Consider the following 14319-nt stretch of genomic DNA (forward strand, 5'->3'; position numbering starts at 1 on the left):
ACTACCTGCTCAGTACTTTATCATTTGGATATAATTCACCCCTTTCCCATAAATCTTTAATTTGGTATTCCTGGAACATAACTTCTGATGATGCTGAAATTCCCACTGCTGAATACTTACTGCTGAAAAATGTTTTACTAGCTCAACAACTTTTGTGTGTCACCTGGAAGTATTTAGGGTTAGGTTCAAAGTTGGGGCCAACACCAGCAAACATCTAATGCCCTGCACCAGACATTTGTTTTACAAAGCAAAGTACAAAACAACTGCTGCAAACACAACTTAGTGGTGGTGATTCATTCTGAATATTTTTTTTAACCTTTCTGTTTTCTGTTCAGCTCGAAAAAGAACAAGAAGAACCTAAAGAAGATTGTCATGCACCGGAATTTATAAAAGTGAAAGAGAACTTGAGAAGAACGGCCACACTGCCCAGCGACGACCGAATGTTGTAAGGCCAGCAAGCTTCAAGTTTTCTGTCGAGCTGAATTTGTCACGCCACCTGGGCATCTGTATACTAGGCTGACATTGCAGATATGTCTCCTTAAGGAATTCTCCCTAATCCCAACTGCAGTGCGTACCACAACTTCCTGTCCACAGAAGAGGCGTACCACTCAATCTATAGCTTCTCCAATGTTTAATACATGATGCTTGGCCCTAGCACCAGGGGGAATTATGTTACATGACCACACGTGGCTGTGAAGGTTTGTGGCTAAGCTGATGTGTTGCCTACGCTTTCCGTGTGACATCACTTCTTCTGTAGGTTACCATGTGTATGTGCTGTACATCCGATGATACAAGGAGAAGAGACTGCCGGTACCATGACTGGCAAACATCATGAATACAGTGGGGTTTACTGCATACATACTCTGCATGTTGTGTGCAAGATGCAAGTGTTTCATAGCCATAGGTGACTGCCATATGAGGTTTTGTCACATGACCTTTCAAGGCTTCTGTGCTGTATCAACCTCCTAATAGGGGTATTACTACATTCCAGTTGTTTTAACCACCACAACTTCCAAATCTATTGAAACAAGTGCATTCTTTGGTACTGACAAAATCAAGATTGCCTTTTTCCATTCAAATACCAAGATGGAGCAGTGCAGATGGCCAACGTGTTTTTCAAACCCTCAAAGGAGTTTTGCAAAGCCCCCAGAGTCATGGACCCCAGAGCCAGAGACTTGATGTTGCTGACGTTCATTTTGGGATGCACTTTAAGACCGTATGATAATCTAAAGTGCTTCAGATGATTTCTCAGGCATAGATAAAGGCCAGTGTGTGTTTAAGCCTTAATAAAATACAGCTACTGAAATAAATGCATACAAGTAAAAGGAAAGGGATTATGTTTCATATAAATATGTAATAATATTTAACTGTGCCCCAGAGTTATTGCACTTTTGTCTTAGTGAACACTGAAACAATTAGCTGTTTTAAAACAAACCAAATGTTTCCGATGACATTTCAAGGTGATAAAGTTCAAGCTATACAAGCCATGCTGGTATATAGATTTGCATGTCATCTTATCATTTAGATGAAATGCAAAATGTGTACATGGGGGAAACTGCTCATCAGAATGCATGGCAATACTTAGAAAATGCTAAATCACCAGCACATCTCAGACAACGCCTTGTCCTTTCTCATCCACGACCCCATCACCATTTAACAGTTTCTACATTGCTCAATAGGCCAGCCAGTATCTTCCTAAGAAGCAGATTGTCCAGAATAGATCCTTTTTCTCTGGCTTAATTTTACAATGGTTACCTTAATTCTATTCCTCGGCTCTGACCCTGTGAGCAGCAGACTACTAGGTGATGCACTTATTTTGCCTCAAAAGTTGTTGTCTATAGAACCTGCCAACTACTCAAAGGACTGGAGCCAGATTGTGGTGAATATATCTATTCAATGGCACGCCCAGATCAAAAGTACCATTTACATTTATTCACCACATGTGGGGGCAAAGGATACCTATATTTTACCATTTATGTACAGCTATCCATCGGGAAAACTGTATATCATAAGGCCAAACAGACCAAAATTGTATTTAGGATTTATCCCCACTTTAAAAGTAAGGAAAGCATTCTGAAGGAAAAGATAGCCAACACTTTGTAAAAGTTCTCTTCTATCCAGGTAATTTATTAGTGCTAATTAGTCACATTCAACTGGACTTCTTGTTCTGGTAATGTTTGAAACATTTAACATTTTTTGTTAAATGTGTTTTCATAAACTGATAAAGTGTCTTGGAGAGTTACAAAAGTCCTATTTAATGTGACTAACTACCAAAACACTTGTTTTGCACTTACAAAGTTAAATTTGGTTGCTCAACTCAACAGCTTTGACCAACAGGAAGGGAACATTGACCAATTCTACTTTCTGGAAAAAAATATAACTCTAAATAGTCCCTGAGTTTTAGTTCCTAGATCTGAATGTTTATCTTCCAGCCAATCATAATTGTGGATATTATTAGTAAGAAAAATATCCAGGCCTTTATTAAATCTATAATTGGCTACAATGTCACTGATAGTACAAAGAAGCATGATAACATTTTGAATAATGAAGCCTCATTTTGCTGTCTCGGTGGCCCAGCTAAGATTATGATGAGGCATGGAGCCAGACAGAGGCTGGCAATGCAGCATTATTATTTTAATATATTGCTATATTATCTATGACATATTTTAGGAGATTGGCAGCAAGGCTGGTTAAAGCTGAGGTGCCAAAAGGAGCGCAAAAATGGCTTCCGATACATTCCAGATTTGCAAACCTAGTTCTGCATGATCTAATGGTGATACTGCCAGCATTGGAAGAACCCTAAAATACTCATCACCACTGATTAAACATTAAGCCCTATCATATCAGAATTTATTGCTATATACTACAAATGGAACATATATTTATTTTGGCATTACTGTAGTTTTCTATAGCCTAATTAATCATTAATTCTATCAATCATGTACAGTATGTTAAGTACAGCAAAAACTATTTTTTTAACAAAGTCAATTACATAATTTCTATAGCATGATTTTGCTTGCAGGTACTCATGGTAAATCTAACATTGCACTTTATCTTTAGGCTTATTCAGTATATCAGTGAAGAGAAATGCTTATGTGCAAAAATAAGCAAGTTATAGCAACCAATCAGATCCCAAGTTACTGCTGTCATGGAAGATGACTTCTGGTTGGTTGCAATGAGTTAAAGCATTTTGCTCATTGCTGGTTCAGTTGAAGAGGCCTGTTTGTTGAGATTTGTATGCTTTTTATCTTGATAAGTTTTATAGAAATAACCTAACAAAGACTTAAATTATATATTTTATTCTGACAACTATAAAAATTCAGTTATATATTAATGAGCATTTATTATGAATGAAACTGTTACCCAACAGTATACCTGTTGCACCTCCTACAGGAGAAAGAAGGTATAACATTTTAGGTGTAATGACTTGTTCCCAGCGCTCTCCATATTGCTAAACACACTGGACACAACTCATTTAAAGGGAAAGTATAGCGTGCTTTCAGTAAGCACAATTTTAATTTGTTATTTTAGCACCTGCCTGGATGTATTTCTTAATGGTATTACTTTTATACTTGATTGCTGTTTAATTATTTTGATCCTTGTATTTCACAGTTTTGTAAAAGCTCCTTTTAGTGGTCATATGTATATCAGGTAATGTAATTTGCATTCTCTGCCTAATGACAGTTTCATTAAACTCAGTTACAGATTGTTGTTTTAACCACATCGGATTTGATGCATGGGAAAAAGAAGTATGTAAGAAGTGCACAAGCTGCATATGTAAGGAACAAAAATGTCTGCCTCCAGCAAATTATACACAATGGCATGGTTTTAAAATCTAATGCTACATTAAATTGTTAAGATACTTTATAAAAGAAAATATGTATTGTGAGAAATATGAAGGCTTCTGATGTTATTCTTCTTTTAAAGATGGCTGCCTGTCTCTGGCCTCAGTATCTACAGACTCAGATGAAAAATGTGGCTACCCAGGCTAGAACTTATGGCCTTTTCACATTTGCCATGGCAGGGCTTCAAAATCCACTGAAATAAATGGATCCACATGACAGCTCAGCAGCTAGCATTATTTTAGATGGAGAAATCAGTAATTGTAGTGTTCATACTTTTTAATAAAAGCTTCCTGGAACTTGACTTACAGTATACTATCCCTGTACAATCTTAGACCAGTGGGCCATTTTAGACCAGTGGTGAGCTGCAGGGTTCTGATGTAGGCTTAACCACAGTTTTATCTTCTCCCATTCAAGTGAATGAGAGAGTTTGAGAACTGTCTGCACATTTGGCTGCATCAAATTTTGGTGCAGTTTAAAAAAAAGTCACTAATGGCTACGTGGTTATGGTTTAAAGATTTGTGTCGGCGCTGTGTTCCCCAAAGTGTGGTTTGGCACTCCTGGGAGCATAGTAATAGTCTACTGCCAGCCGGGTGAGTTCACAATGGGTGTGAAAGGGCCATATATACTAAAACTATATGACTATATAACCTGTAATTTCATTGTATCAAATTTAGCAGATCTTTCCACTATATATTCTCTGTTGTATTACTCTGCTGCTGATTGCTGAGAGATGAACTAAACCTAAAATTGACTCCACACTTCATTGTATTTGATTCTGTAATGCAGAACAGTGAACTAATTACCTTTTATAAATCACAGTCCGTTTTGTTTTATTATGCCTTATAAGTACAGGTAGTCCCCGGGTTACATGCGAGATAGGGACTGTAGGTTTGTTCTTAAGTTGAATTTGTATGTAAGTCGAAACAGGTACATTATTATAATAAATGCAATTGGGATAGATGTTTGTCTCAACATATTATTAGGCAGCGTGGTGTCAGTTACTGTATAAAATCCTCACTGTGAGTTAATCACAAACAAAGCAAAAAATAAAAACTTTATGCGGCCCAGACATTAACAGTCATTAACTTCTGGAGCAAGCTGTGCTTTGATATGCAAAAAGAAACAACTGCAGATTTTGTCTTGGTCATTAAAGAGTTACAAGATATTACAGATCAGCTCAGCCCTTAAGATCACCCACAACCTCAGCTGTGTTTAGCAAAAGATTTCTTCTGCAAGTCAACCTGCCCGCTCCCGTCCGCTCCATCAAGCTTCCGCCCTGCACACAAGCGAGCAGGGAAGCCCTGTCTGTATCTATGAGTCGTCCGTATGTCGGATGGCCTTAACTAAGGGACTTCCTGTATCACAAAATGACATTAGCTATAATATATTAATAACAAGAAATTCCGGGATACTTCTAGAGATTTCTGCAATTGGCTATGAAACAAAATATCAGCATTTTATAATGTTGGTTGTAAATGGATTGCAGACATAATATGGGGATTTTAATCATTTTTGCATAAAGATTACAATGATTACTGTAAATTATGTGATTGTAAATAATAAACCTGCCAAATGCCCAGCGTTAGATTTTTGCCTGATGTGATAAACTTTCTATCTACTACAAAAAATAAGGCAAAACCAATTTACAATGACTAACGATTTAAATAAAATATAAAGGTCCATTGTGTGTACAACCTTTCAACTCAACCCAGTGTATTTAGAATTCTTCAAATTCAGTGTTCCCAATGCTTTCAGAAAACAACGTTAATGCAAAACCACCTGTATTGCCCCTCTTTTGTACTATTATTGTATGTTTGAGCTCTCTTAATAAAAAAGTCAAACTTCTTTATAAATGTCAGGTATTGTAGCTCTGGTATTGTCCACAAGGTGTCTCTCTTACATATAAAATGTGGTTTACCATTTATTCCATGATACAAATAACATTTTTACAAACTCTAATCTAAGTTCTAATTGAGCAATCAGTAGCATGTAGATAAGAAAATGGTCTAAAAACAAATATATTTATCAGAGACATATCAGATCCTTACAAACAGTCTTTCATAGGCCAACATCAATGTTGGAAGCACTCTCATTGAAATCATGTGAATCCTTTGTAATAGGCAGTTCATGGTAGGAAATTACACAAATATATTAGAACTGAAGTTTTTTTCACATGATGGAATGGTCAGTGTCAGATACTGGTGGATAGTCATGCAAAATGCCCATTAGAAATAAAATTCTGTTAAAGGGGCAATGCCAGCCCTTGAGGCCAAGGGTGTACTTACTTTTTCCACAGAATGTCATTATATTGATATTTTTGTTGAATAAACGATTAAAAAGCAAATTCCCTATGTTTTTATTTGAATATATATCACCTTTACTGTAGGCAATGTTTAAATGAAGATCTAATGTTTGCCCATCAATAATTTCCATGATGCCTAATGGAAAAAACTATTGTTACTACAACCTGATTTATTTATCCAAGGCTAGGGAGGATACACTTACATCAGTGGAGCTGAGTGATCCAGCAAACCTGGAATGGATTTCTTAAAATATTTTGCTATTTGTTAGCAAATGTTTGCAATCCTGGACTAGATCCATTCCAGGTTTTTTTGAATCACCCAGGTTCACTGATAAAAATGTACCCTCTCCAGTCTTTAATAAATCAGACCCAATGATTACTCACAAGTCTAGTTTTCTACAGATAACATATACTGACCACAAAAAATTATTGATAAAAGTATGTATACCATTCATTCTGTATTCACTTTCCTTGGTGATTAAGATGAAGCTATGTTCACTTTGACTACCCAGTCATGTGTAAGGGAAATGAATAAAATATGATATTTGCTTTCATGTGATTGGATGGTTGAAGTAAACACAGGTATGACCTATTCAATTTCTTATAAATCCACTATCGCTGTAAATCTTATTCTAGCTCAGGAATAAAAATATATAAAAAGCAAATCATTTATAAAAAAATCCATATCTTTACAAATAATTATTTATTGAATTTTCTCTATGGTGATTTCAGTGTCTCTGCATGCAGATCTTCAATTCCCAACTAATAAATGTATAAATGTCAGGCGTTAGATAGAACCGCAAGCCTGCCTGCAGAACTCCCATGTACTGTCATGTACAGTCATGTACGACGCTCTGACATTTTCCAAGTGAACTTTATTTTCATATCACAGAAGGATTGATTCATAATATGAGGATGTTTATGTAACACCTTATTGTGGAATTCAGCACAGGAGCATTTTATACATTTATAGGGAAGCAATTCAGTGATTTATTCTCTTCTTTGTTACATTAAAGTGTACCTAAACTCATCATTTTTACTTTACATGGAAAAGTAGACCACCTTCTAAATAAAGTAAAAATGTTTTTGTTTTTTTAAGTGCAAAAAACAGGGTGCAGCACCACCCCTTTAAGTCTTGATTGCAGAATGGGAGTTCATAGCCTCTTGAGATACTTAGGTCACGGATTCTGGGAGGCCCTGGCTGGATCTCGGGCATGCACAGAAGGGGTATTTTCCCACCAAGGGGAAAGAGATGCCGATCTCACGCATGCGCAGTGAGATCGTCTCTCTTTTCATGTTCACAGCAGCTACGTGACCCGAACTCACACCTGTGCAGTGCGAGATTGGGTGATGGAGCAAGATTGGAAGAGAAGGTAAAAGATGGTGTCGGACCGGGTTGTAAGAAGGACCAGCGCCATCGAGGGATCTGCAGGGTTAAAGGTAAGTGTATTTTTGTGTAGTTTGAGGTTGTGGTGCAGATACCACTTCCTCATGCCAGTGAACTATTGCTTCAGGGTAGAGGTTTCCTTTATAGCTTCTACCCGTAGCAGTCCTATAGAGCAGTGGTCGGAAACCTTATTAGCTAATTTCACGCACTCCAGGTCGCGGATGCACGGGAAGCAGCGTGTCACTTAAAGGGGAAGAAACCTCCCCCCGAGTGACGTCATGATGCCAGAACCTGCCCACTCTCCCATCGCAGATCTAAGACACTGCCCTGATCCATACGGGAGACATGATCCGCGGCTCTGGGGTACACCAGCCGGTTGGCGACTGCTGCTATAGAGAATGTATGAGGTCTAGTACCTTCCATTTCTGCACACTCTCACTGCAAAAACTGACTCTAGAACCACCGCTGGGGTGCAAACAGCTCAAACAACTGCTGTGAGCTGCTGCAGGTCTGAATCTGACCTCATACTTCCTTTTTTCCTGTCCCTTTTTATTGCCATGTTAGTTGTGTTGCTTAACATTAACATTACTAAAGAAACTTAGACTGTTCATCTATTCCCCTGCAAAGGTGAACTCACTTAGCTCACTCTATGAAGCAATAGTTTGTTTTGCCAAAAAAAAGACCCAATACCGTGTAAGGAAATAAAAGGAAGAAAAGGGCCGGTTTTGGCACAGGATTTGATGGTTAAGGTCAGCAGTGCTTTATGTCCTGTACAAAGCTAATTGAAATATTCTTTGCAAGGAATTCCAATGGGAACAGCCTATATTCCTTTTAGTAAGTTATCCCCCTTGAGTATGGGTGTGTTTCATTTCACTGCCACCTGCTGGTGTGATTTAGAATGACATGACAAGAGCTAAAGGTCTGAGCTCATTGTGTTCCTTTTAATATTTATAATTTGGATCTAAAATTGGTTTTTGGTTTTACTGCCACACACATATCTGTAGGTAGGAAGGGGGTTGTTAAAGAATCTTTATCTGACCATTCAGTCAGCTCTAGATTTGATAAGCAGTAAAAGGAACATTGCCATTTCACCCAATCGTCACATTTTAATGAATTAATCTATAAAAAAACAATTACAATGTATTCTAATCCAACTTTAGTCTTTTGGTCAGAACATATTTCTTGAATAATGGATTACATTACACATGGGCACCTTTAAGGCTTTAGCATGCTCTGTTTTTCCATCCAGTGGAACTCCTATGTGCCAGGTTGGGATTTACCAGGGAAGAAAGGTCACTGTCCCCTATCATAACTTCACAGGCGGGACACAAAGCCAGAAGCATTGGTTCTATGCATCTACAATATTGTGAATAGCACAGATTGAAGCTTGACACAATGCAATATGATTGTATGATCTCTACATCTGTAAATCTTTGTCTGCTCTAACCAGGTTTTGCATTTGAATGCCAGTTTATAGGAATGGGGATGCCACTTGCAGGATGTCAAATGCAGGTCGGAAGAATGTTTTATTGATAATAAAACAAAAATAATATTCTAATAATTCTTATATTCTGAATGACAATTTTCACTTTTATTTTGCAATAAATTAACAAACTGTACCAGAGTTGTATGACCGAACCTCTGCAGAGCCGTACGCTTCAGTATTGTTTCCACCAATACAACAGTCACCCCGCTCCGCCAATACCGATTCTCATCCCATTGTTTTATTTTATTTGTTTATTTCTCAGATGATCTGAGATGATTGTATTTTCTTTAACTGTTATATTTAATGGCATCAAATAGTTTGACTTTGATAACTATCATTTCTTGTTTGGTCTTAGAATGAAATAAACCCATAATGAGTGAGAAAAAGCAAACAAATATTTTGCATTTCTTTAGTAATACCAAAGATTATACAAATAATGATAATAGTAACAATAGTAATACTTCACTTACTGTGAGCTGATCAATAAATCAGAGCCTCCACAGTCCTTGTCAGGCACCATTAGGAAGATCATTATTTTACAAATGTATTTATCTTTTTACAAAACTTCATATTAATGATCCGCAGGATTTAAAATAATGAATTTAGTGGTCTGTGAGGTCTGGAAAGTTGGTGACCGTTGCGCTATTGTACGGTGAGCTTTATTGTTTTACATGCAGAAAGGAACAGATAAAATGACCTGTGGATGCCTCATCCATTGTGGGAGTTTGATGTTATTACAGAATGCAGAGTTTAGTGTTTTTAATCAGTTAGCTGAGGGTCAGCAAAAAGTAAAGTCTGCTTATATATTGAGAAAATGATAATATAGTAAAGTACACAAAACACAAATATTATTGTATTTTAAGGTTGACTTAATAAATATAATATACATATATATATAAAATTATTTATTAGCAGTCACAGCAGTTTCATTTATAGTTCTCTTTACTGTACAGAATCTGCAGTAAATGAGGGGTCAGTGACACCAATAAACAGATGTGCTTATTACACGTGATGCCACCCTAACTAAAAGCATGCCATAGGGAACAATTAACACTCCCAATCCTAGATCTTGGATTTTTTAGATGAGTGACCTTGGGGGCATTTACCCCACTATCTTCTTATCAGCTTCTAGCTGGCCACCAAAGTAACACAAAGAAAGGTAACCATATGTAATACTTTAGGCAGACAGCTCCTTTGAGTATACAGGCAGTTGTGGTCGGTTAATAATCAATGCAGATATAAGGGTCAGCCGCCGTTTCCTTCAAATGCTGGGGGTCTTGTAGCACCATTTATTAACATCGGGGGGCAGCATAGAGAACCTGTGCACCTGCAGCCCTATTTTAACATTTAACCCCAATTAATATTAGTGCAGGCTTGTAGTAATGAGTGGAAGACAGGCATATTCGTTAAAAACTTGATATTAGAAAGCAACTCATTTTAAAAGCATTAACTTCATTTTTAATTTGTTGGGGCAAGTTTAGATTTCCATAGGGAAGAGTAAGCTTCTAACTAGGGATTAAAAAAAGTATAAAAAATTAAAATGTTTCTGGAGGGGTCATTATTCTTCAGCATGCATTTGATCGAGTCCTCTTATTATAATCAAATATCTTGCAATTTGGTAGCAAATGTTCCCATCCTTTTATAGTTTGTCACATGTTCCAGCAGAGACAAATAATGCGAGCAATTGTGCTGCAGTTCATGCGGTGGCTTTTGCAGGTACAGAACAAAATTCAGTAGTTTTTGATTCTGATTTGGCCATACAATGGTCTTTTGTTTGTAGCTGCGATATTAGTTATATCTATTTTAAAAAATACCTGTCAATCCTGTCAGAAATCTTGTGAGCTGATAACTCCCTGTCCGGAATTTGTATCAGCATTGTTCCCAGTTATCTCTGAGGTCTACAGAACCCCGTGTTATGAAGAAGAAGAGAGAGCGGGTTTCTCTTGTCCCAACATCTTCCTGTCTTAGGGTGACAACACCCCTCTACTATACAGTAAAGTGAGCAAGCGTTGTCACCCTAAGACAGGACCTGTGTTACTGGCAGGCTCATCAGAATAAAAAAGAGAAAAAACAAATGCAGACACCACACCTAAGGGCTGCAATGGATGACATTTTTGTTTCTGGGTTTAGATCCAGAGTGTTCGGAGATCAGGGAGAATGTAACGCCTTTTGTAAGTCTCCCTATCACAGCGTAACACTTGCAGGTTATACTCTATATTATTGTTACTTCACTTTTGTTCATTATTATGGTGGATTTTATTGGTTTATTGCTCTGTTTTGTAATATCTATTATGGTCATGTATTTTTTGCACTGTTTCTATATTATGTTTATATTGATTATTGCTTTAGAATACATTTAATATTATTTTATATTTATTTGTGTGTTATGTATTTTCTTTATCTGTTTAAAAGAATAACATTCCACAACACAAAATGATAATAATAATAATAATAATAATATAGCAGTAAGACTTTGTGTATGGGCATTAATTATTTAGTTTTTGTCTTTTGTTATACCTGGGACTTTAGTAAATCCAGACCTATGATGAGGGTACTTTTCGGAGATTTTGATGCACCCCCAACCTCACCCAGTGTAGTACCCCACATACATGCACCCCCCTATATACCAGGAGCTGCACACCTCATCCCCCCTCCTTCACATATACAGAATAGCACATGGGTGATATACATTTTATAACTATCTGTTCTACCACCCAACGGATTAAGCTGGGAAGCTCAATCTTAGATCCATGTTAAGTGACCAGATTTCACAGATGGAAGATTTGGCTTTAGTACCACACTTCCCTGTGCTGCACTGCATGTGGCTGACCTGAAAGTGGAACCCCCTCCACTAGGTGGCGCTCTAGAAAACTTGCCTATGTTGCTAATGCCTTGGAAATGGACTCTGCATACAATGGATACCAGTAATTTTTAGTTGTATCAATCCAACTTTGTTTATGGATGAGCTATGGCAAATCCCCAACTAGTCAGTCTTTATTATTATTAATAATAATAAAAAGGATTTATATAGCGCAAATTTATTACACAGTGTTGTACATTAAATAGGGGTTGCAAATGACAGACACATACAGACAGAGACACAGGGGTAGAGGACCCTGCCCCAAAGAGCTTACAGTCTTGCCAAATTACACCAAAACTCATGCTTGCATTAGGACGTATGTCTTAACCGAGATTATTGATATTAGCCATTCTAGAAAAGCAAAATGTGTACACTTATGATATTGTCAAGGTGACACCCCCACACCTTGCAGTTGGGGGTTCAATTGGGCAAAAAATGGGACAATTGTATAAAGTTAAATATATTTGTTTATAATAGTTTTATATGATACACATTTAATTATTTAATACAAAAAATATTTTCATTCATTTGTGCTCCTAAATATCCATCTGAACCATAAATCTCTAGGTATCTGTTTGTGCACTTTGCATATCACATTTACACATTGCACTTTCCTTTATCTATACAGCTAAGGTTTTTTAATTTGGCATTACACAGGACGGTAAGGATGTGCCACAGTCAGTAACCAATCGGATTTCAGTTTAGTGAAATTACCCATTTCTAGCCAATCAAAACTTTCTCCATCATGATTTACCTTTGGGTTGCAAAACTTTGTCATGTCATCATTGATCTCTGCTTACTGAATAAGCCCAGAGAGGTTCACATTGACACCGGTACACTCAGCACTGCTGCTTGACACTCTTTTGGAAGGAAAAGCACAGTCGATTATTTATAAAGCTAGGAATTGTTATGACATGTAAAATAAACGTTGTATATATTTTTATTGAGTATTTTCTGCTTTACGTGTGACTTGTTACCAGAAATATTTCTCATTACTGTAATAAAAATATTCTAATTGTCAAAAGTTCTGGTTTAAGTCTGTTTGTTCAAAATGTGGAATTTCAGAGAGGAAAGTAACAAAATGTGGCTGCTGATGTGTGAATGGGTCATGCTGCAATTTATATTCTTTTATATTAATTCAAAACTTTGAGCTCTATTTATAAAACAGGGAATCAGACACTTCTCTAGACATTCCCCCATGGGAATCTTCCAGGTCCATTTGTAAGTGATAGTAGTAATTGATTCCCATGAGGGAATGTTTCAAGTTTGAATGTCATATTCCCTGTTTTATAAATTGAGTCCTATAAGTAAACTCTATACTATTAAGCTTTATCTATGAAATCCTGAGCACGCCCTGGTGGGGTTTATCCACATTTAAATTTGCTATGCTACCATTTATAAATGACAGAATTGTGTGCGTTATATAGGTCGGGTGATTTTCAATAATCATACAATGAATGAATACAGTTTTGGAGGAATAATGGGGGTTGGCAGTGGGCACCTTATAGGGAATCTTAGTTTTAGAGGACCTGGACGCTGTGGAAGCTGTGCCAAGGAAAGACCAGCAAAATACTATTTTTTATATTGTCTTCGATTTCTTTGCAGTTTATATGATGGTTGCCATTTCTGGAAGTACTTGTGATTAATGAGTTAAACCCCAATTTTCACACAATAAAGCAAAACAATTTTTACCCTTAGGTGTGATATATTTAAATGTTTATATTAAGTACATTTATTATTGCTGTTATGTGATCCTACTAAATCCAAGATCATAGCTACCTTTGTGTTTTAATATTTCCATTTAATAAAGAGACCCCCTTAAGCGAAATAAGATAATCCTGGATGATGAGTAGGAATCCTTCTTTATTCTTTTGATCACTGATATCCTCTTATATATTGATTAAAAAAGGATTAGAAGCGGTAATATTTCCCAGAAATGTGCTAATTAAACTATACATGTTCCAGAGATTCAATATTCATTGGAATGATGAATTGGTAGGAAAGGGTACTCATCAATACCTCTGGCACTCTACCAGCCCTCACATGTAATACATTATTTCAGCTCAGATTTCCAGGCAGCACTCATAAGGCCTTATTTAGTTTATTATTTTTATCTATTTTATTATTATTATTATTTATTATTATTAAGTGAAAGACTTCCCTGCCCTTTACAATCATGTAGAATGAAACATGTTGGTTTTGATGGACCACACTGCCAGTGTCAGGGTCCACCAACAAGCAATGAATAAACACACACGCTAGGGGTAACATATGGCATTTACCGCATACTAGGTGAACCTTATGGTTGTAAAGGATGCAGCCATGGGGACAACACCACTGCCAAAATGTGCTAGCCAATGTTGTATGTTTCCAGACCTAAGGGTTGTGGCACCATTTTTTGGGGAAAAGTTGGAAATATATAGAAGGGGGTTCTGTGCA

At 36.9% G+C, this 14319-nt stretch overlaps 1 protein-coding gene across 3 annotated transcripts in view; it reads left to right on the top strand.

Annotated features, from left to right (window-relative positions):
* Nucleotides 1-6189, top strand: part of FAM107A (family with sequence similarity 107 member A) — an 83338-nt gene extending 77149 nt beyond the window's left edge. For all 3 annotated transcript variants that reach the window (XM_072420869.1, XM_072420867.1, XM_072420868.1), the window contains one exon: nucleotides 336-6189. In XM_072420869.1, the coding sequence (XP_072276970.1) occupies nucleotides 336-449 (114 nt within the window). In that variant the 3' untranslated portion in view covers nucleotides 450-6189. The remainder of the gene's footprint in view (nucleotides 1-335) is intronic.
* Nucleotides 6190-14319: the final 8130 nt, after the last annotated feature.

Source organism: Pyxicephalus adspersus, chromosome 8, assembly GCF_032062135.1.
Source record: "Pyxicephalus adspersus chromosome 8, UCB_Pads_2.0, whole genome shotgun sequence".
In the NCBI taxonomy this organism is placed as follows: Eukaryota; Metazoa; Chordata; class Amphibia; order Anura; family Pyxicephalidae; genus Pyxicephalus; species Pyxicephalus adspersus.